The sequence below is a fragment of the Epinephelus moara genome, chromosome 9 (assembly GCF_006386435.1).
Source record: "Epinephelus moara isolate mb chromosome 9, YSFRI_EMoa_1.0, whole genome shotgun sequence".
NCBI classification, from domain to species: domain Eukaryota; kingdom Metazoa; phylum Chordata; class Actinopteri; order Perciformes; family Serranidae; genus Epinephelus; species Epinephelus moara.
The window spans coordinates 15,978,052-16,002,288 of record NC_065514.1 but is presented as its reverse complement, the minus strand read 5'-3'; the positions used below and the strand labels follow the sequence as shown (position 1 = coordinate 16,002,288).

The 24,237-nt window shown below is 42.0% G+C and overlaps 1 protein-coding gene across 1 annotated transcript in view; it reads left to right on the top strand.

Annotated features, from left to right (window-relative positions):
• The window catches only part of ulk1b (unc-51 like autophagy activating kinase 1), a 33,491-nt gene continuing 9,254 nt past the window's right edge, over window positions 1-24,237 (top strand). Inside the window, exons 1-19 of the mRNA XM_050053579.1 lie at window positions 1-679; window positions 2,573-2,665; window positions 3,177-3,218; window positions 7,603-7,635; window positions 10,434-10,470; window positions 13,308-13,481; window positions 16,204-16,277; window positions 17,085-17,186; window positions 18,515-18,573; window positions 19,155-19,237; window positions 19,440-19,490; window positions 20,804-20,895; window positions 21,072-21,237; window positions 21,442-21,496; window positions 21,676-21,762; window positions 22,181-22,324; window positions 22,411-22,559; window positions 23,504-23,763; window positions 23,928-24,133. Coding sequence (XP_049909536.1) covers window positions 590-679; window positions 2,573-2,665; window positions 3,177-3,218; window positions 7,603-7,635; window positions 10,434-10,470; window positions 13,308-13,481; window positions 16,204-16,277; window positions 17,085-17,186; window positions 18,515-18,573; window positions 19,155-19,237; window positions 19,440-19,490; window positions 20,804-20,895; window positions 21,072-21,237; window positions 21,442-21,496; window positions 21,676-21,762; window positions 22,181-22,324; window positions 22,411-22,559; window positions 23,504-23,763; window positions 23,928-24,133 — 1,997 coding nt within the window. The 5' untranslated portion in view covers window positions 1-589. The remainder of the gene's footprint in view (window positions 680-2,572; window positions 2,666-3,176; window positions 3,219-7,602; window positions 7,636-10,433; window positions 10,471-13,307; window positions 13,482-16,203; window positions 16,278-17,084; window positions 17,187-18,514; window positions 18,574-19,154; window positions 19,238-19,439; window positions 19,491-20,803; window positions 20,896-21,071; window positions 21,238-21,441; window positions 21,497-21,675; window positions 21,763-22,180; window positions 22,325-22,410; window positions 22,560-23,503; window positions 23,764-23,927; window positions 24,134-24,237) is intronic.

Genomic DNA, 24,237 nt, shown 5'->3' with positions numbered 1-24,237 from the left:
GCTATAAAGCAAAGGCTCGACGTCGTCTGCTTTGTTGGGACCACAGACTGTACGGGACCATCGATGCTACCACTTTCAGGACTCTGCTGCGTATTGCAAGACATCCAGAGGAATATCCACAGTCTTTTTCAGCTATTAGACATTGTTGTGTTGTTTTGAGTCCACGGACAGGGCTCGTGTCGCCGTGTGTACGCTTCAGACGACCGAAGTGAGGATCCCCTGTATATAAACAAAACGCAGCGAGTTGCTTTTTAAGGTGGCACGTCAGAGACAGCTGCAACAACAAGACTTCGACTATCGCGTGTGAAGTGAGCTAACTTGGTGTTGGCGGCGGTGGCAGCCATGGAAATTAAGATACAGCTTTGTTAGGAGGTGAACTCCAGGACGGGCGCGTGCGAACATGAGAGGAGAGGACGGTTTGTTGTCAGGAAGGCAGCTCATGGCAAGTGAGAGACGGGGTGAACATCCCTGCTGCTGCTGCCCCTATTTGACAGAGGAGGAAGGAGCACTTGCTATCAACAAGGGTGACCTGAGGCCCCCTGGTCATTTGTCCGCCTCTAAGTAGTGGAAAATCAGACTTTGGCACGACATGGAGACGGTGGGGAAATTTGAGTTCAGTCGAAAGGACCTGATAGGACATGGCGCATTTGCTGTCGTCTTCAAAGGCAGACACCGAGAAGTGAGTGTTGCCTTTGTCTGCTATTTCTATCACTATTTAAAAATGTATAATGTACAAAACACATATGACATAAAAAGCCTGTTAAATTGTCCGTAATATGACGTGAATCGCGTTTTAATGCCCATCTGTTGTATTTGTTTTCATTGTACGGCCTTAAGAGGCCTGCGAGCACAAACAGGATGTTCCCTAAAATAACAGGCAGTTAACGGATAAATACTGTAATGCTTCATAAATGCACACGACACCTCTTCATATTTAATGTCTAATCACTTTGTGAGGGTCTTAAATTATCAGCTGATGATGCACCTTCATAATCCTGGCAGATGTAAATGTGGAGCAGTGTTGTTTCCATTGGAGAGCTCCACACTGACACCATTAATGAACATGTTGAAACATGTCCTACATCTGAAATGAAAGGAGTATAAACTATAATGGCTTTGCAGTAATTTGATAACACACTGGTAATCTAAAATCTGCTGCTGAGACAAATATGAAACATATTAAGGGTGAATGTAGGCCTGCAGCGTCTCTATTGCTTTATTAGTAAAGTGGCACACAGATCAGTTTCCTCCATTATACAGAGTAATGGCGTCTCATTAACATTTTGCAATACATTTAAATATGCTGTAAGGTCAGAAAATGCACCCACAAGGAAATTGCATTGCAATAAAGGACATGAATACTCCACCCAGCCAGCCCATGTGGGTAGTAAATGGGCCCAATATGGGATCATACCTGGGTTTCATAATGGCCCTTTGCCACTTGCCCACATGGTTTGGTTTAATCAAGTTGGCTCCACAGGTTATGCTTGGGCTACCTGGGTACGAAGTGGGTTTAGGCCTGAAATGGGCATTTTATCTGAGGCCCACTTGGGTAAACACACCCATGTGGTGAGTTGGCATGGGGCCATTATGCAACCCCTGGACAATCCCATTTTTCCGTCCATTTACGACCCATATTTATTTATAGGGCTGCAACTATTAGTCAAGTAATTGATGACTAATCGACTATTAAAATAATTGGTGACTATTTAAGTAGTCGTTTTTCAGAGAAAAGTACTATAAAAGTACCCCAAAATACTCTTATTGCAGCTTCATACGTTCAAATATTGGCAGCTTTACACACTCTCCCATGACAGTGAACTAAAACCCTTTGGTGTGAGTACGAAACAAGACATTAGATGACATCATTTTGGGGTTTGGGAGAGACAGACTGACATTTTTCAACATTTTAACACATTTTTGATAGAATAATTAGTCGACTAATCAAAGAAATAATCGACAGATTAGTCTACCGTGAAAATAATCGTTAGTTGCAGCCCTATTTATTTATTTAACATTAATTTGTATAGGGACAAGTATGTAGCAGACATAAACGCCACACACCACCATTTATAGCCTGAGCTAATTTGCAATGTCCGTCCCTAGCTGGGCCTTAAGATACAAAAGTCTCAGCAACAAGAACACAAGTAACAGTGCAAAGTACAAACAACAATAAAAGTACAGACAGGACAATACAAGACACAAACTGCAGTACGTAATTAGCACCATAGAATAGGACGCACCAATACGGGCCCCACATACTGGGTACAAAACTACCTCAGTAACCAGAGCATCTGTCTGATTACAGTCTCAGCAGGTGATAAGCAATCAGTACCAAATTCCATTAGGAAACCTATCTAACTATCAGCATGAAGGAGGGAAGCATGTAACCCATTGGTTATTATGACACCTTAACGTTCAAAGTATTATAAATGTGTTGGCAATTCAACCACTTTCCTGGATGACCTGACCCATACTGACACTTGTAGTACAGACAGCAGATGTTTATATACCATTCAGCATTTGTTTGATCTGACCCAAAAATGATTTAACATGTAATGTTTCCTTCTAGAAACATGACTGGGAGGTGGCAGTTAAATGCATAAACAAGAAGAACCTGGCCAAATCCCAGACACTGTTGGGGAAAGAGATCAAAATACTCAAGGTAAGGAAGCTCTCAAAGGTACACTTTCCCAAGAGTTCACTGGTTTCCAGTCATTAGATTGCCATCTATTCTTATTAGAAGGAACATATATATATTAATGTGTATAAGCAAGCATTTGTGTGACTTGAGACCAGATAAGACCTGCACAAAACAGGCCTCTCTGTCCTCACCAGCACTGGTACATTTCAGAATCACCCTGCTGTCTCTCTTATCAAATGTGTCACCCTGATATTTCACAGTCCTGTTTTATAAATCATTTGGCCAGTGGTGTTGTAATTCAGCATTTTGCTGTTGTGAACATTTTAGTATCTAGAGCTGGAAAGGTGCCATATGTTAGAGTGAAATATGAGCAGTAATGTCAACATGATCATCTTGTTGAATATGTAGATGTTAAAGTGAAAGTAAAGGTTTCCTGCAGACTGTGCAAGTCAAGATGGAAATCTCTTTTAAGTTTAACAGGTAAGAAAAGCACATGCCATCCAAATATTGATTTTATCTGTCATTTCTGCAGGAGCTGAAACACGAGAACATTGTTGCATTACTGGACTTTCAGGTATGTAAAGCTGCGCTCATACATGGTATCTAGATCATGTTAGGATAAGGCTGATTGCACAGAGCCAAGGCCTCTGTTTACATACATAATTATCACACCTCTTATTGTCCCAGTTTCCCCGTCAGCCTATTCTCACGAAGTGGAGCAGATGGGTTGCTGGATGCCTGTTCCACATGACCCACTTCTGTTTCGTGCAGCTTTAACAGTTTTGTTTTCCCTGCTTGTTAAATGAAGCTTTGCTACGTTTGTTTGTTCTATGAAAACAGTTTGTTCTATGTTGTTCCAGCGTGTTCTCGTCTGCTCTTCCATGTGCAGCAAATCCTTGTGAAGTTTCAGTAAATACTTCTGCCTTTGTGTTCTCTTTTGCGCTGTCATGTCTCGTGTTTGCATTCTGTCTGCAGTCACATGGGCTGTTCCTGCAGGACGTCTTGAGAAAGGCTTTCTAGGAAGTGTAGTGTCGTAACATTTTGGGTCTAAACTAGGTGTTATGCTCCCATGCAACCTGTGCAGGTGTACATGTGCAGATATAAATACCAGTATGAACCTCTTAGCTCAGTGCCACACTTAACAGGTGCTGCATTGTAAGGTGATAAATAAGAACCCGCGGTTGCAGCGATGTTCTCGCCTGTAGCCTAGTAACCAGTTCGAGGCGCACTGTGACACCACCTGCCAGATAATTTAGACTGCACGACCCCCTGCCCTGACACAAATACACCTCTTAGCTCACCAGGGGCCAGGTGCATAAAACTCTGTGTGGAGTCACTACTAAGCCTGTGTGTGCACAAAGACAGAAATGTGCATGTACATTGTTTTTGTCGGATTTATAAAGCCCTCTGTGCGTGCACCTGATTCTGTTTTATAAATGTCAGTCCTTTTGGGATTGGGCACACGTGCACAAGCCTTATTTCTTCTCCCTCGGTTGTAGAGTGGATGTAGAAACACTCTAAAGAACTGTTTGCGTATCGATATGTGTGTCCGCTCAATTACTTATTGGACCTGTCAATGAGATGTACAGCAAAAAAAGTGTGATTTCACCGACCGTATCTTATTGGCAAGCTTCTCGAGCAGTGCCAGCTGTCCTTACGCTTGGCTCAGGATATTTGTAGGATTCGTACCACTAATACATCACATGTTTCTGCTAATCATTATTGCAGTAAAATCTGTATCATCATTATATTAAACATCAGAGGGATGATCAGTGATTCATTCATAGAGATCATGTTGGAACAGGCTTTAGAAAGTGCTCCACAATCGATCTTTAACAGGGAGATGTTGTCCCAAAAGTGCAAAAATAAAAATCAGTGAACCTGGCAGACAACCTTAAAACCATGTTCCCCCTCTCTTAGCTCATATTCAGTCTCCTCCTTATCATTTCACCCGCTGATATCTCTGTTAAAACCATGTGTGTGCCTGGTCTGAAGTCGGCATGAGGTGCACAGACTCTCACTGCACATTCCTCCGGGAAAAGGTGTACACATGGTGTTGTGTTTACACATCGTTGATACATTCAGCCCTAGATTATTCTTAGTGTGTCATCTGATGAGACTGCAGAATTGCACAATGATGTGTGCTGCAGGAATGATGACATACATCCTGTTGCAATACTGTGTCTTTTGTCACACACTGACAAACATTTTCTGGTCTCTCTATGCTCTTTCTTTTGATACATTGCTGAGCTAGTTAACTTTTTATCTCACATGAAATCTCATATTTGAAAACAGCATGTTAAGTCCGTTGAGAGCAGATGCTGGAGGCTTTATTACCAGGCCTGGAGGTTTGTTTTATTGATTTGAGTTGACCTTTCATCCTCTACCCGTATCTCTTTTTTGGTCAGAGGTCTTAGTCATCCTGCAAAAGAAGATTACAAAAACGTCACAACCAGTGATGCATGCATTCGTATGCTGTGCACTGCTTGCTGTTCCCCAGCACAGTCACTTTGTTACAGTGTTGGCCAATAGGGATTTAACTGCTTTGACCGAGAGCTCTTCATCAGTAGCTTTAAGGAAAATATTTTGCTGCCAGTTATAATGCCTCTGTCCATGCAGAACTCAAAAATATCCCCCTCTCTTATCTGTACACTGGCTCACAGTGGCACATCTATCTGTGCATTGAGGATAGTCCAAGCTGGCCTTTAAGATTACAGGTTTGTTGTTGGAAAGCAGACAGGGTAGATGTTCTGAGCAGGGGATCCTGGTATACAGCCATCTAATTAGGTCAGAAGGAAACTGAGACCACACCAAAGACTGGACACTTGAGAAATGCATTTACTTTGCTTTTTGCATTTTATCTGATTGTCAAAAGTGACTGAAATTAGTTTGAGAGCTTAACAGTCATGCTGTTTTAGATTATCCCAGTTAACAGGGAAACACTAGTGTGACAGTCACAGCACAAATATATTTAAGTCCCCACTTCTTAACAGGTTTTGAACAAGAGCAAAGGGTGGACGGTTAGATTCACTAGAGATGGCAATCGATTCATGATTGAAGTCATTTTTCAAGCAATGATACCAAACATTCTCTTGTTATAGCTTCACAAATATAAGGGCCTGCTGCTTTAAGGGGGATTTATACTTGTGCGGCAGACCCTACACACATTGCCTATGCTGTTGTGAGCACATGAAACATGGCTTAATAGCAACAAGTTCAAACACGTGCACAAATCACAGACAAAACATTTGTCTTTTGCTGAACACATTTTCCCCACAAAAACAACATGCTAATGTTTTTAGCACAAGCCTATGGCATTTTAAATTGTATAAATTAGCCTAGCAGCTAGCAGACTTTTCCTCGACTCAGCTTTCCTCCAACAGCTACATTTAACAAAGGTAACGTTACAAAATTCGGCTCCTTTACAACTCACAGGGTTCACCGACAAAACAACTTTCTTATACTTAACATGTTTTCTAAACAAATGTAGCATGCTAACTTTATTAGCACAAGCCTATGGCATTTTACATTGTATAAGTTAGCCTAGCAACAAGCATAGATTTCCTCTGCTCATATGAAGCTAGGATAAATCCCGAAAATATAAATCTCCGAAGGATAAATAATAAATCAAATGCTATTTTTGTTGAGGCTTTATTGTCTTCCCAATTTATCGTTTCTTATCTGTGAAATTAAAGTAAATAAAAGCTTAATTTCCTCTGAGAGAAATGGTTTCAGTTTACGGCTCTACATCGACGCACGTCAATTCGACACATAAGTATAAATCCTGCATTACTGTTATCATTATAAAAGTATATTTTACAGGTTATAGCCAAACAGTTTATCAAGAAAGTAAATGGCAGATTAAATGACAATGCAAGTAATCATTGGATGAAGCCCTAATGTAATGTTTTATTTAGTTTAACAAAGGACGCCTGTGTTGTCCTCACTGAGGATGCTGCAAGACACACTTGTGAAACAGGACTAGGTGCTATGCCAAAAGTTTTTTATAGCAAGTCATATCATGAGATGAGGACAAACCCTAAATGCAACGGCAATCTTTTTATCTAACAGAAGTTTGGTGCCGCACCTCTGTTAGAGAGACAGCCGGTGGAAACCAGATGGTTGTTTCTCTGAAGCGAAACTGGCTGGCTGGCTTGTTGCTGTCCAGCTCGAATAAAGCCAAAGACAACCAATTTCGAAAGGGCTGACTCAGCTGAACTATATAAAACAGTCTGGCCTCTGACTGGTGGATTCAACAAGATACCGAAATGAGGTCAGAGGGAAAGACCGCAGTCATCTGTTGCCATGTGATAAGAGGACTTTTTCACGCAGGCAGTGCCGTGTTTTGTTTTTCTCAACCTGCCTCAGACAGGTTGTGTGAGGATAGTCAAGGACAGTCAGTGACAGATCGAGCTGCTGGAGCTCTGAATGTGCAAAAACAAAAATGATCCAAGCTGTTCGTAAATGAAGCTCTTTGTTGTTTGTTGGTGTTGTTGTGGGAGCTGAGGAGTTAAAGTTTTGTGCAGTTGGCTGCCTCTTGCTGTCTCTCACTTGCTAGTGATTTACCCATAGTTTTATCACGCTGTTGACAGCAGAGGCAGCCATCTGATTCACTAATTGTTTTTGGCTCAGTATTAATGTAGTAGAATAGATAGTTAGATAGCTGGATAGATCCAGTTTTTCTAGATGATTTATGTTGACTACTACTGTGCAATGCTTTTAATGTGGGTTGTTTTTCTCTTCTTATCTCCTGTCTTTCTTTCTCAAGAGTCAAACTGCTATTTGTCTTAAAAGTTCTCCTTTTTTCTGCAACACTAAAGGCAGGCACACTTCACCAACATGAATCACAAGCTTACGTTGCCCCTAAATGATGAGAAAGCGCAGTACCACCTGTTACTTTCTTTGTCTGTCACTGACATGTGTTTGTTTACCCCCCCTCTTATCTCTTCTCTCTTTAGGAAACTGCCAGCTCAGTGTACCTGGTAATGGAGGTAAGCTCGCTGTGATGTTTGGCTTTGTTTGCTCAGCGCTGTATTGTCTCAGCCTTCGCAGGCAGCTCTGACAGAGCCTGGGCTATAATTAGCTGTGTCCTCAAGCATCAATGGGGGTATATGTCCGCCAGTCAACATCCAAATGCTGCTGTTTTTTTCTGTGGCTTGGTATTATTTCCCTAATGAAGAGGCATAAGTGGAATAATGTTTGTGAATTTTGTAGCTGCTTTGCTAATACTATGGCCTTTAGACTAACTTTGTTGTTCGAGTACCAGGAAACAACACAGACCTTGTTTTCATTATCTTAGAATGAACCGTTCATATCTACATAGTAGGGCTGGGCAATATAACAACTATGTACGATATAGTGATACAACACCATCTATATTGATATAGGGTCAAGTTGAGTTACATGACATGTGCAGGTGTGCATCTCCTCTCTCACACTCCCAGCTACGCCTCACTCACTCACAAGCTCTCCAGCAACACTAGGAGCTCGACATTGGTCTATATGTTGCACGTGCTACGCTGAATCAGTCTGTGAGATGACATTACCGCACCACACGTGCAACACAGCGCTGAGCTGCTAGTCTGTGTGTGAGGTGGACCATAGCGCGTGCCGATCTTCACATGGAGACAGAGCCTGGATGCAGGCGACAGATGTGTTTAAAAACACAGATGGCACTCATAACGTGGACAAAGTGTCTCGCTCCTTCCCTCCCTCGGCCTCTCTGTTGATGCTGTGTCCGTAAATAAGATTAATAGCCAAAATGAATAAAAAGATTTTAATCATTTCCCAGCACTAGCTTCATTTGAAAGGCCATGAAAATGACTTTTTAACTCCCCCACAGAGATTTGTGTGTGTTCCAAACTCCAGTAGATTTAGGCCTACTTGATACTTTTATACTCATGTTGTAGTTTTGTGTCCTGTGCTGCAAACCTTTAAACCTCTGTAGCTCCAGTGCTGTGTGCAAAAAGTTAACGTACAGCTCTGCTATTTCTTTTACATGTTGTGCAGCTGCATATTTTCAAACAGGGAAAAAATCCCTCTCTTTGCATTTTATTTTGATCACAATCTATTTTGTAAAACTGCTCTACATAGTGTCATTCACGTTGTCACATCAGCTGCCGCAGTTCTCCGTTTCCGTTGGTTGCAGGCGACAACCACAGCTGTTAAATGCCACTAAATCCTTCACACTAGACCTTTAAGTGCTTCATACATGTCAGGGTTAGGCGATACAACGGTATATATATTGTGCAAGGATAGAAATGTCTCGGCTTGTATATTTGGCAGTGCCATGCATATTGTGGGAGCTATTCAGGGCAGGCGATATCAAATCGGGGCTTGTGTCTCATGTGATCTTGTGATTCTTGCAAATCCAGCTGCCTCTCCAGGTAATGTGGTTTGGGCAGACATAAAGGTTGTAAATACAAAAACCTGGAACACTTGAAAGTGTTGTTCTCGGGCACCTTAAAGCTCCCAGTTTGGAAGTATTTTAGCTTTGCTGTTTTGGCTCTTTTGTTTGTAACTCAAGTTTTGTTTCATGTGAGGCAATTTCTTTATTGAATATACAGAACAATTACTGTCATGTGATATATACCATTATCACTCACCCCTAATGAATATTGATCATACATGCAAGGCATGGCAAGAGTTGCCTGTCATGCTACCTCTTCTTGTTCTGACAACATAGTTGCCCATTACAGTATTTTAAAGTGCACGCATCATGCTATTTGTATGGATTTTTTCCAGTCTGGTGTTTCTGCTAATGTGTGTCTGTCAGTCACTCACTCTACAGCAGAACACAGCACTTCAAACCAAAAGCTCTGTGCTGGAAATTCACTGCACAGTAAAGTGTTTTTTTTTATAAACTTGACACATTTGCAGGTCACTTGAGGTCCATTCAGAATGGACCTGTGACTCACTTGGACTGAGACTTACCAGTTGGGAATCACTGATATAAAGCTTGCTCAGACACAATGTCAACATGAAAGTTAGCATGCTCGCCAGAGGCATCAGATCTCAAAATGCAATGTTTCACATTCAAAATGAATACTGAGAACTGCAGGAAGTGGATCTGGAAATGGTTGGGATCTGAGTCTGAGCAGAAATAGTTGTTTATTTGTATTCTTTATGAGCATCCCCTGAGCTTCCAGTGATTGGTAGCCCACATAAAATAATAAAACAGCTATTAAACATCACAGTATATTAGTGAAAAGTCAGAACAGAGACCTTTGGTAAATGGTGTGTCTGCTTGGAGGATATTATGAATTTCCACACTAATGACGATTCACAGTGTTCAAGTTGAGTGTTTTTCAAAGGAGTTTTAAATGGCTCCAAAGGTCATGTGATGTGTAAATCAGAAAAAAACAGTGTTACAGAAGCAGAGCACAGATGTAAAGTAGCTTTAAAGAGATGCAGATACATCTCTCTGACATGTTCCGTTCATTATAATCTCCATTGTTTCGTGCTTATCTCTCCATCTTAGGAGAGGAAATGACTTGGAAATGAGGCAGCCTTTCAGAGCCTCACCTTTCACAGCACACCTCGCCCTTTCCTGGTTTCATTCATATTAATGCTGGGAATGAGAGCAATCTGTAAACATGTCACTCTCCCAGCAAATCGTTTCTCTGATCTCTTTTGCGTCCCAGTCCCCTCAGAGACGGGGTGATGTCAGGCACTCATTCACTACAGCTACACATCAGGCCTCCATGTTACCTATGTTTTCTAATGTTATTCCTTTTTATCTCCCTCTCTTTCATTTCCCCTCTCTCTTCCTCTCTCTGTCTCATCCTAGTACTGCAACGGGGGCGACCTTGCCGACTACTTACACTGTAAGTGCAACAATTCATCTACTAAAAGCTCCAGGTGCTTCTCGGTGGAAAAATCAGTTGAACTGATGGTGAAATGTCATCTTTGTTGCTTGATGACAAGAAAGTGAGAGTCCTTGGTCTATGAAAAACAGTCTTTTAATGCCTCTGTCTATTAGCTAAAAGCCAAGATCATAATTCATTACGCTCACAATGTTCAACAGCAAAATAATCTTAAATTTCATGGAGTCTAAGAATAATGATTGTTGGATAGGAACAGCCAGTGAAGACATCAAATAGTAGAAGTGAAAGGATTATTTTTCATCTGTGTTAGATCAGCCAAGAAGGTTGAAAGAGTGCAAATAAAAAGGAGCAACTTTACAGTGGAATATACGCCCCAAGCTGGCCATTCAGGTCACAAGTTTTTTTCCTGTATTCTTCCTGTATGACCGCAGGAAGCTGCCTTTTATCTGGGGCCCTCAAGACAGAGAGAGATTTGGTGCTTCAGTAAAACTTTGAAGGACCTGAAGCTTAAAATAGACTTTGACTCGCAGTGTAATAAAACCACCTGCTGTCTCCTGTGCTGTACTCCTCAGTCTTCACACATGCTGTATGTGAGACATAGCTACAGTACAGCACTATTTGTAGATATGCTTTTGAGGAAACACTATGCCAGTGTTAATTATGACACACATTTTAAATTTAGTTTCAGTGGCTTACTGAAAACTGTGGTAGGTGTAAAGTCACCTTTTTTTTCTTTTGTTTTATTCAAGATTTAGTCAGTGAAACTCCGTTTTAGTTTAAGGGTGCTTTCCGACCTGGAGTTGTCTTGCTTTGGTCTGAATCAGGGACTAATTTCGTACAAAGTTGCATAATTGTCTAGAGTTGGTTCGTGTTCTCACGGCAGCATTTACAAGCAGACCAGAAGAAATGCCTTGTGTGAGAAAGCTACTCTTGATTGGTCAGAATTTCCATGTGGGAAAAATTTAGGAAGTAAACAAAACGTTGAAGAAGAGTACACTTGCAAGATAAATGTGACACTTTCTAATGTCACAATGGAGGGACAACTACGCAGGTTGATTTTAGCGCTGCTCATCGTGGACTATATTGCTGTCATTGTTCATTTTAGTCAAACCATACAGTTTGAAAACGAGGCGCGGCTCCAACTAGAAAACAATGTTTTGATGCATTGGATGTGCTGAATGTGCATATTAAGGCAGTACAGGAGGAGGTGCACATTAATAATCCTCCAGGACTGTAACATGCTCATGTTTAACCCAAACAATGTGTCATGTGACTGCAGTTGGTTCAGATCCAGGTCAGAACACGTTCTCACCACAAACGAATCGCACCAGAGTTCGTATGTAACCGGACCAAGACCACCTCTTCAAGAAGGTCTCGGTCTGGCTGCGTTCAAACAAACAAACAGCACTTAGGGGCAAAAGACCTTGAGTTCGATAGAACCAAACCAAACAGGGCAGGTGTGAAAGCACCCTTAGTCTAATTTTAGTCAGTGTTTTATTTGTAATTTTCTCAGACAGCTTCATGATGCTCTAATGGATTTTGCTGAAGGATATTTGTCCTGGCTGTAAAAATCCTAAGCGCACCTTGAACAATCATATCATCTAAAAATTTATGCCTAGAGTTACTTTTATTGCTTCTACTTCATTTCCCTTATATTACTGAGGTCTTCTGCTACATTCAGGGCCATAGTTTATTCAGCAGAGCTCCAATTTAATAAATCAGCAGTTATAAAAATGTGTAAACTCGTTGTTAAGGCAGACGAGCATCATCGCTTTAATCTTTGGAGTAAAATTAATACTGAATAATGTTAAATGTTAGTCGAATGAGTTAGTGTCAGATTATGAGTGATAAGAAATCATAAATCATCTCAGAAAGAGTAGATGTTTATCGCAACCTAGCTTGGCTGCGGTAAATTTAACAATTTGTTAATGGAGCATAGCAAGCCAGTCACTAATGGGACTGGATAAAAAGGAGATCAGTCAGTGCTTTGAGATCGCTGCTGTGATCTAAGTAAGGTTTGTTAGCCAGAACAGAGACAGCTATTTTGTACTTTTGTTGTTAGTATGTTTTTGTTTTTGTCATGAAATAAAATGGTGTCAACGAACACTTATTGTCAAAATGTCCGTTGACAAACTGAGAAAAACGTGTCGTTAAAGTAAAGTTTACAATTCTGCCCAGGTTTGCCACATTTCATGAATGCAGGGCTCTCAGTAACAAGTACACTAAACTCGCCTTGTCTCTCAGAGTGGGCAGGATGGGAAATAAGACGTCAGCCGTTTGCTGACTAATTTTAACTGGAGCTGCTAACTTTGTCTGCCAAGTACCCAGAGTCAGAGGATCTGCTCTATTTAAAGCCTTTGCCCGCCTGTTGAAGAAAGAGTTTTTGGATCCCCTTTCCACTGTGGTCAATGACGAAAACTTTTTTTTTTTCCTGGCCCAAGTCAAGCCTGAGCCTGGCTTTAAAAATCCGTTGTCAGGGAGGTGGAGCCAGAGAGAAATTCAAGACAAGGGAGGGACTCACACATAGGACCATACTGTAACACCATGACATGAGTGAGGTGATTGGAGGGGAGGAAGAGACAGGAAACAGGAGGTGACAGTGGGGTGATGTGTCTTAGATATTTTTAGAGGTTAAGTGAGGTGTTGTCTTTTGTGTAACATGATCTGACTCCAGGATTTGCATAGATATGGAAATCAAGAGAAGAGGGTCATTCAGTCCCTGTCTCACTCCTCTACCCCCCACCTTGTGTCCCACATCACAAGTTAATCATTAAATCACCTAGTACACCTTGTTTACCAATGTGAACTTGTGGTTAATTAACCTTGTTTCTCCGCAGCTAAAGGCACGCTGAGTGAGGACACCATTCGGGTTTTCCTGCAGCAGATTGCAGGGGCCATGAGGGTCCTACAGGGCAAAGGCATCATCCACAGGGACCTCAAGCCCCAGAACATCCTGCTCTCCTACCCACCAGGACGCAAGTCACACTCAAACAACACCTGCATCAAGATTGGTAGGTTTGAAGCATCAGCACATGAGGGCTGCAACTAGGGATTATTTTCATTATCAATTAACATGCCCAGTATTTTCTCGATTAATTGTTTTGTCAATGAAATGACAGAAAATAGCAAAACATGACCACAACATCTCCAAATGGTATATTTCATCCAACCAACAGTCCAATTATCCAAAGATACTCTGTTAATTATCATGTATGACAAAGACAAGCATAAAATTCTATTTATTGTAAAGCATAAATAAAGCTAGAGAGGGTCGTCCACTAATCGGCAGATCAGCGGTTTGATTCCCAGCTCCTCCAGTGTGCATGTTGAAGTATCCTTAACTGAGTAGCAGGTGGAACCATGAATGGTAGCCTTGGCCACCAGTGTATGAATGTGTGTGAGTCAATGGGTGAATGTGACTCGTAGTATAAAAAATTACTAAAACTATTATTTCATTATTGAAATAGTCGCCAATAAATTTTCTGTCGATTGAATCACCCAGTGGTTTTCAAACTTTTTCTGCCCAAGGCACACCAAAGGGCAAGCCAAAATCTCAAGGCACACCTGTATTTATATCTGTGCACAACAGCCTCGATAACGTGTTATCACTTATCACAATGTAAATGTGTGTTTTCTTAACTAATATCAAATAAGAATTGACAACTAACCATTACTCATAAAATGTTTATGCACGGTGGTGTAGTGGTTAGCACTGTCGCCTCAGCAAAGGGTTCCTGGTTCGAACCCAGGGTGGAGGAGCCCTTCTATGCGGAGTCTGCATGTTCTCCTTGTGTCAGCGTGGGTTTTCTCCGGGTACTCCAGCTTCCTCCCACAGTCCAAAGACATGCAGGTTAACTGGTGACTCTAAATTGTCTGTAGGTGTGAATGTGAGTGTGAATGGTTGTCTGTCTCTATGTGTCAGCCCTGTGATAGTCTGGTGACCTGTCCAGGGTGTACCCTGCCTCTCACCCAGTGTCAGCTGGGATAGGCTCCAGCACATCTATGACCCCTAACAGGACAAGCTGTTACGGAAAATGAATGAATGAAAGTCACAACTTCTCACAGAAAATGGCAGATACTTAAATAGTACAGTGCAAAACATTTCAGTAAAGTAATTTAACAGACATTTTTGCAGTCTGAAAAAGGTGTAGGCTGAAGCTACAGGATTAGGAAACAGAGGTGCCCAACATACTGATGGTACAGGCCCAGCTGAATATTCATTTCTTGAGATTTTTTAATATCAAACTTTTCTTTTTAAACAGAGCAGTGCTTGTTCTAACCCAGTTTTATCAATTGATTAATGTGTCCAAACAAATATATAAAGTTAATCAGAAATTAAAAGAGCAAAGCAGCTTGTGGTTGTACTTTGGGATTTAACAGGAAAACACCAGAACTCTCTACAGGACCAAAAAACTAATTGAATCTCATGAAGCAACGTAGGAAATCCCTGCGCTCTAATCAAGCTCTTTACGGACAGTTTTATTGCAACAGGACCTAATAATGATTTCCCAAAGGTAATTGATTCCACCAAGATTACTAGGCTAAACGGGTTAGAGGAAATTTATCAGAATATATATAGAGTTTCACATTTTCCCTCAGCTGTGTTGGTCGTCTTCCTCTGATAAAACCAAGAACAAATAGCAAGAATTAAAGAAGCTATTCAGAGATACATAATGTACGCATGTGTCTCATCACCTTTGAGTTTGGCTTGTTCGACCATGACCAGTGTTGTTTGTTTAATAACAAGTTATCTAATGGAAAGTGTCATGACCAAGTAGTGAAAGCAAGTGTGTGTTGTTCAGCTGTTTGGAAACTCTGTTAATCCTTAAGCCTATTAATTCTTGTTCCTCTGGAGAGAATTGATTGCCCTGTGGGAGTGAAGTCTGCGGCTCTCAGTCACTGCAGAACGTTATTATCCTCACTGCTCTGGGAAAACTTGCACAGTCTCACTAACAAACAGACTGTCCACACATATACACTCACTGTACCCACAGAGATGCAGGTAGTGACACACGAGCACATCCACAGTGGCAGAGGGATTACTGAAAAATGATTTTGTTGACTTGTTAAGCTGGCTGTGTGCTCAGGGATATTAGGTATCATTTGTTAAGCTGATGTTTTAAAATTTAATAACATGAGTAATATAATGAGCACACAGAAACTGTTTGGACTATTTTTATTATCTGTGTGATCGACAGTAGAGGAAACGCAACAGGACTTTTTTGATTGGCAAGTGTTGTATGAAGCCAGAACTCCCTGGGGGGCTGAACTCCACTGTGATAATGCTGCACTGTCATTGTAGCTGTCATCACGGTGAAGATCTCCGTCTCAGCTATTATCGCCTCCGCTAAGGAGGTTATGTTTTTGGTTGTTTGTTTGTCTGTCTGTCAGCAGGATAACCAAAAATCAACGGGCCAAGGAGGAAGCCATTACATTTTTAGCGGGCTCAAATCAGGGGGCAGATATAGAAGTAGTTTTTTCCTTTTGTTAATATTGTGAGATAGAGCATTTGGCCTTGGTGGAGGTCTGCACTCTCTATATTGTATACTTTTATTGGTTTTAAGAAGAGATAAACCGTTCAGTCGGGAACCTGCAGCAGGCAAAATGCATTTTAGAGAGCACTATGGATTCCTCTTCAACCATCTGCAGTCTTCCTCTGGGAAGTTCTGTTCTATTTTTTTCCTCGTTTCATCAGTTTGTGAGTCTCACCATCTGCACATTTCCTCTCCACAGCGGACTTTGGCTTTGCCAGGTACCTTCAGAACAACATGATGGCGGCAACACTCTGTGGGTCCCCCATGTACATGGTAAGCACTCTTTGGAGGTTTTCAGAGATATGACGGAAAATAATTGTCAGCGTAATCAAATGTTTTGCCCAAGCAAATTCAGATGTGATGATGTATGTGTTTTCACTCAGACCAAAGGTTAGCAGGCTGTTATGAGGAGAGAACGTTTAGTAATTTTTAGTGAAATAAAATAAGGATGCTATAAATTTGCATTTACATTTATTTATTTAGATATTCACCCTCTGTTAGAATTTCATATTTAACCTTCTGTGCTTTTTGTATTTTATATTTTCTAGCATTCCTTATTCAATACAGTCTTTACTTTTTACTTTGAAGCACCACTGGTATCTGTACATATATTTATTTATTTATTCATAGCAAAGTATGAATACATTCTGCACTGCTCTTACACTTGAATTTAATCAGCTTACATTGCAATATCTGCACTATCAACCACAAATTTGTATAACCATCATAAGCATATCTACTGTAGTGATTCTCTGTAGCAATCCTGGGAGTCGACCCTTCACTGCTGTGTGTTTTTATTCTTATGTTTTTATTCTTTTGACCTATTTTTTCTATCCATATTTGTATCTGTGTCTTTGTATGTGATGTGTCATGTGCGGGATTGATAAAGTATAAAACGTGTCTGAGAAAATGCCATATTTTGATCATCAGTCAACCCAAACTTGATGATGGCTCATTTGTTTCTGTGATCATTGTTCATGAGAATCAGCAGAGCTTGTTCTTTTGATTTTACAGTGTTAGCTGAACACTGTCTCTTGACCGAAATGTGTCATCATGGTCTCACTATTTTGTCCTCTCCAGGCTCCTGAGGTCATCATGTCCCAGAACTACGATGCTAAGGCAGACTTGTGGAGTATAGGGACCATAGTGTTTCAGTGTCTGACTGGGAAGGCTCCTTTTCAGGTAAAACTCTTATCTAAATGCATGTTTATTTGCAATATGACCTGCTTGACACATAGTGATCTAGGAATAGTTTATTTTTAAAGCACATTTTAAAACAACTCATGTTGACCGAAGTGCCGTACAAAAGGAATAAAACGCAAAAAACCCATACATAAGAGGCGACATAACTGTCGGATACACAGCTCACACATTTAGAGACACAACACAGGCACGTGTCAGAGAAAGCCACATCAGGGGGACTGAAACGCTAATGAATAAAAGCCATTTTGAGCCTGGACTTAAAAGAGTCAATGGAGGAGGCAGACACAGCAATGGCACCATCACCCCTGAGCTTAAGTCTGGAGTGTGGGACCGCCAGGAGCCCCAGGTCAGCTGACCTTAGGGACATGGGGATAGAATAGGGGGTTGGGAGTTCTGTGATGTAGGATGGGGCCGGACCATTAAGGGCTTTGTACACAATCAGGAGAACCTTAAAGTCAAATCTGAACTTTACAGGCAGCCAGTGGAGAGAGGCTAAGACAGGTGAGGAGCCTGGTAGCGGGGAGCCAAACTGGGGTGAGCCAGTATTGAAGCTCCACAGACCAACGACCAAATCATTATTTATAGTTCATCAATCATGTTAAAGTTAAAAAAAGAAAAATATCTGGATTATTTCATGGCCTTTACATGTTATCTGTTTTGCCAGGTTAGGGATATGTGAACAATATGTGCATATGTTTGCTTGTCATTTTGCGCAAGATAATGAAATTGAAGCAAAAAAATGAATGTGATTAAAGTGATGGAAAACATGCAGTAATTTAAAATAGTAATAAGAAAACAAAACCATTGCTGAATGATCCTTTAACAGGGTTTCTCTCCTTCAGTCTGTTCGCTGCAAAACATGTGGTATTGTGTCGTTACACAAGAAACTCAAGTCAGACACTGATAAAGGAATATTTCACCCATAAATGACCATTTGCATATCAATAACTATACATATGTTCCACACAATCGACACTACTGAGGAGAAACAAACAGAACATCAAACACAGCAGCCACAGCACAGTCATGATTTATATAGCACCAAATCTTTTTGTCAGTAACCCACGTTTAAGTTTCTTTTTGTTTTGGAACAAGGACTTAGAGTCAGTTAAAAAGTTCAAGTTCATGTTCCACATTGAAATGCAAACAGTCATTTCGGGGGTGAAGTGTTCGTATAATGACATGCTACAGTCTGTGTGATGGCAGCATACTGTGCCATAAAAATGTATGCAATGTTAGTATGAAAGGGTTGTATGGCTGTGTGTGTACATGCACACATAAACATCTTTCTCTCTGACTTTCTTTAGGCGAGCAGTCCCCAGGACCTCCGGCTGTTCTATGAGAAAAACAAGACTCTCAGCCCCAAGTAAGGAGTGACCGTGAGAAGACAGCATGTTTAGTTTATATGTGATAAACTGATGTTACGGTAAAAGACTGAAAATCACTGTGAAGTTCATCATTTTGTTTTGCGCCTGATTTTGCTCACAAGAAACAAAAAAACTTTGCTGAAATTGTCTCTGTGTTGCTACGGTGCTTTTAAAACCTTATATTTTGATCAGTCACCAAAAGTGGTCTTCCACAGAGATGCTGCAAGTTAGAGCCATGCCAGCTGGGTTGTTTTAACGCTTTAACAGCTGTTGATTTACAACATTGTCAGAGATGACAAGCCTCCAGTAAAACCCAAACAACCTTTTCTTTTACAACACGATGTGTGTAAAGGTTTTACATTTCAGTTTATCACAGCTGCCTGATGAGACCACACTAACTGTGAAAGACGTCATATATTTTCATGTGTTGGTTAAAATTTAAACAGAGAGAGTAAACCAAGTGAAGCTAAAAGTGTTTCTGTATCTGTATTAGCGTTATTCTGTTGTATTTCTTGACCTTTAATCATGTTTTATTTTCTGCACAGCAGCACACACTGATTGTGGTGTTATTTGTTCGCAGCATTCCCAGAGAGACTTCGAGCCATTTGAGGCACCTGCTGCTGGGGCTGCTGCAGCGCAACCACAAGGACCGCATGGACTTTGGTGAGTGAACAAGCACAGTAACATGAATCGAACAGCTGACCAGATGGTGTAGATGCAGACCTATACTGATAACTTACTGATATAGCTTTTCATAAACAGATACCTAGTCACATTACACAGACAGCAGATGCATAAAATCGTCCCATGAATGTCGTGTTTCACTGCCTCCTATTAATTATATTTCTCCTCGTGTTGTTTGTAGATGAGTTCTTTTGTCATCCATTCCTGGAGGCTAGCTCATCCATGAAAAAGAGTAAGTAAAAATAAACAACACACTTATTAATAGAGCTTAGTTGGACAATGGTCCATAATACATGAGTGCAAGACTGTGCTGTATTGTATTATGTTGTGTATATATACATCTGAACTCGAATAGCTAATCAGCCAATCACATAGCAGCAACTCAATGCATTTAGGCATGTAGACCTGGTCAAGACGACCTGCTGAAGTTCAAACCGAGCATCATAACAGAGAAGAATGGTGATTTAAGTGACTTTGAACGTGGCATGGTTGTTGGTGACAGACAGGCTGGTCTGTCAGAAACTGCTGATCTACTGGGATTTTCACCCACAACCATCTCTAGAGTTTACAGAGGATGGTCCCAACAAGAGAAAATATCCAGTGAGCAGCAGTTCTCTGTGTGAAAATGCCTTGTTGATGCCAGAGGTCAGAGGAGAATGGCCAGACTGGTTCAAGATGATAGAAAGGCAACAGTAACTCATTTAGTACCAACTGAGCATGGTTTAAACACCACAGCCTACCTNATATGGACCAAAATCTCTGAGGAATGTTTCCAGCACCTTGTTGAATCTATGACACGAAGAATTAAGGCAGTTCTGAAGGCAAAAGGGGTCTCACCTGGTACTAGGAAAGTGTACCTAATAAAGTGGCCATACCACTGCTATGAAAACAGTCATATCAGAATGCATGTGTGTCTTCCCATACATACATGTTTTTCCACGTCATACTTCACCGAGTGGTCACAGATCACTTTCCATACTGTGTCAGAGCTGTTGAAACTCCAGGAGGCTGCGTGGCTGCACCACCGCTGCGGTAGGCTGCCCCAGTTGCCAGCCAGTAGACTGCCAGATGCTTTCTGACAGGGACAGCTTATCTACATTTTGAGATCTGCCATGACAGCCTTGTTGTGAGGCACTGAGAGAGATATTTGAAAGAGCCTCACCAGTCCTGCACCCACACCTCTGTCTCCACAGAACCACCAGCAGTAGCTGCTAATAACACTGTAGCTATGGATTTGGTGTATCATTCAAATCATTCCCCAAATGACTGTTTTGCAAAAGTGACGTTCACACTGATGTTAGAGATGGGTCACTTTAAACAGGAATACAAAAATCAGAATTTAAATTGAAGCCCTGTGATGTGAATGTAGCCATAGTGATGCAAACATGGGAGCAAAAAACTTCTCAGAGTTATTATGTGACGGTATTCGCCCTGTGGGCTCGCCTTGTTAACAGACAAAGTTTCTGTTTACACTCAGTGTTTCTCAACAGACCACATTGTGTGTATTCTTGAGTTGTCTAACCACCGGGTTGCATTTTGTTACAGCAACTCCTACTGTGTCCATGACCTGCTTCCCAAGCTCTGCATCAGCCAGCTCTTGTAGCAGCTCGTCCACCTCTCACCTCGCCTCGCCACCGGTTGGTGTTTATTATTCCTGTATTATTTCCTCTCTGCTCCTCCGTCTGTACCTGAGTAATGAGGCTGTGTTTTTATGTCCAGTCAACATCTATTTGGCCTTCCCACACAGTTTGCTCTGTTATTATATCCTTTGTGCTTTTGTTCTTAGCTTGTGTACCACTCTCTGTCTCTGCAGCAGTCTCTTGCTGAGGTTCAGCATATGCGTGCCAAAGCTTTGGCCTCCCCTACCCAGGAGGCTGCTGGTTTTCTCCTCAAGGACTCGTCTGGAGGGGGCGGCAGCAGCAAGAACTCCTCCTCCTGTGACACGGATGACTTTGTCATTGTGCCTGCTCACTTCACCAGTAAGGAAACATCTCTTCTATCCAAGTATCAAATGCAGCTGTGCATAGTCCGAAGCCTTGGTTCCAGCTCTGTAGGATTACTGCTCAAGTATCACAAGTCATCTTTTATTTATTTTTCATGGACTGGAGCTCTGCTCTATCCAGATATCCTCTCTCTGTCATTTTTTTCAGTCTCTGTGCCTAATGTATTTCCTGGTTTTGCAGCGGGAGAGCTGACATGTGAGAGTAAAGTGCTGCCGGACAGCCTCATGAACAGCGGGTACGACACACAGATTGCTTATTCATAGATTTCCTTTATCTATATCAACCATATTTAATGTAGTTGTGTGACAGTGTTACAGAATACAGCTGATAAAGGAGGAAAAATATGATGTGTTCAGTATAGCTCTGTGGTATAGTCCTGACAACGTGTCTCCTCTTTCCCTTCTCTTTAATCAGCTCTCTTCTGGCTTCTGCTGGCCTGTGTAGCCAAGTCAAAACACCACCACACTCACCTTCCTGCAGCGGGTCTCCAAGTCCTGTCAGGTAACAGACAAAGCTGAATTTTTGGTTGTAGTGATACGTGTCGTGCTGTGTAGCTCAGACCGCAAGACACTGTAAAATAGGGAACTGGTTAGTGGTAGAAGAAGCAGCAGCAGCAGTGCCCAGAGTAGCTGGTGGAGTCGATTAAATTCACTGATATCTGGTGTATTCATTTCTTTAATTAACCTCAGATCATTTCATGTCATCTGAACACACAATGTAATGCTTGTTTTTACATCGCAGAGCGTACAAGTGTGGCAGTATTATGGTGAACAGAATCGTTCTTCTCTGAAATACTTGGTGTACTCGTTCCTGTTGAACGTGTTAAACTTTTCTGTGTCCACACACACACTATAACCGTCTCATGGGTTGTCTAACCGTTTCCCTCGGCACTCTCTGTTCTTCTCACTGTTGTTGGCAGGCCCAGCGAGTTCTCGGGAAGTAACTACGGGGGTAGCTATGGCAACCATGGTCAGTCATTGCCTATCCCAGTCCCCACCCAGGTCCAGAACTACCAGCGCATGGAGCAGAACCTCCACTCCACCAAACAGGACGGCTCACCACGGTCTGCCATCAATCATCAATCAAACACACATCAGTCCCACTGTTTTTTAAATTGACTGCAGTGTCTCATGAACTTTATATTATTAGGCTGTCGACACCGGTGCGTCGTTGCAGCAGTGGAAGCTCGCTTGGCTTTGGTCGGACCGGACCTTCACCACCCTATGGGCAAGGCACAGTCACCACCAATCGCAGGCTCTCCCTGGGAGGCGCCAGACCTTTCCAGCTCTCCCCTCAAGGTAGCTCAGAGGCTGCTCCTCACTTTGTAAACCACTTTCACACATGCACATCACAGCTGTCTCTATACCAGAGGGATTTTTCCTTCTCAGATATACAGGGTTTGCACAGGTCCTTGAAATGGTTTGTGAATTTGAGGGTAATGTTGTGCAAGAATAGAAGTTCTCCATCTCTGTCGCTCAAGTTTCACAATATATTGTTTTGCTGTGTTGTGTTGGAGAAGGCAAGAGACCACAGAGTCTGCCATCACTCTAACACAGCACAGAGAAGTGTTCACACATCCAACCCCCTCTTTTTAATTGTCTGGAGCTTCTGTGAAGTCTGCAAGTTCTCGTAAAAATTCTCAGTGTTCTAACAGTAATTAACCTTCATCTGTGTCTCATACTATGCCGTATTATGTCCTTGAATTTGAGGGAATTGGGCCTGGAAAGTCCTTGAAAAGCCATTGAATTTGATGTTTAACAACGCGTGGGAACCCAGAGTATATATTTCTGTATATTTTAAGACTAAATGTGAAATTGATTCATCAAAAAACAGTCAAACAGAGCACTAAGTAAGGATTAGATGCAGCTCTAGAGAGGTGTGCGGCTTGTTGTAGGTGGTGTTGCCCAAAAAATCAATGGCAGACAAAATCCGGTTGTGGTTAGCACTTGCCAGTGTTTCTCAGAGTCAGCCCAGTAGGTCAGTAGATTTGAAAGTTATTGGTTGACAAATGAACCATCTTCCTACGTGCACAAACACTCTCCTCACTACCAGTTCCTCATGTTGGCACGGTCTCTTAGCTGTCTGGACACGCATGCCAGCAGGGCAGCGGGGGAGTTAGCAGGACTTGTCCATCCCTACTGTCTCTTGTTGGAATTCTTATTTTCTCCTCCTGTATGACTTTTTATTTTGCAATGCCACCTGCTGTCTAAAAGCATAAATATTCTGACCGTCTATCACACAGCTCCCCAGCATATTGAACCCCGCCTGACTCCTCAGCATCACCCGCAGACGGCAGGACTGGGCTCACGGCTCCACAGCGCCCCCTGTCTGTTGGAGTGTGCCAGTGGCGGTGGCAGGCAGAAGATCAGGAAGCAGCACTCAGACCCTGTGGGGGCTCCCTCGGTGGGCCTGATGACTGGCCGACCTCTACACTCTTCACCCAGGCTCAGTGAGCTCATGCAGCGTAACCCCCTCCCCACCATCCTGGGCTCTCCTTCCAGGGTAAGTCAGCTGCGTGTGTGTTTTGCCTTTTAGAGAAAGACAGATAAGAATGTGTGTGTGTTTGTTTAATTCTCTGGAGATACACAGAACAAGAAAAGACTACCAAGCAGTCTGAATGAACCTCTGGTACCTCTCTCCTCTCCCTTTCGTCTCTCCAACCTCAGGCCATCCCTCCATTTGAATTCCCCAAGCCTCCCAGCTCTCCGAATCTCATGACCTTCCTGACACAACAGGGTTTGGTCATCGGCTCCCCTTGCAGCAGGACTGCCCCAGGAGAGCTCAGAGATGCAGGACAACAAGCACTAACACAGGTCACCCCGTCGGCCCACTGCGTCCACAGACTGAATGATGATACCAAGGGCTTTGGAAGGTTAGAATATTGTATTTGCTGTTGTTTTCTGGTGGTTATGTGTACCATGCTGATGCTGTGGCTGCTGGAGGAGTTGTTTGCCTACAGATACAAGATAGACAGGA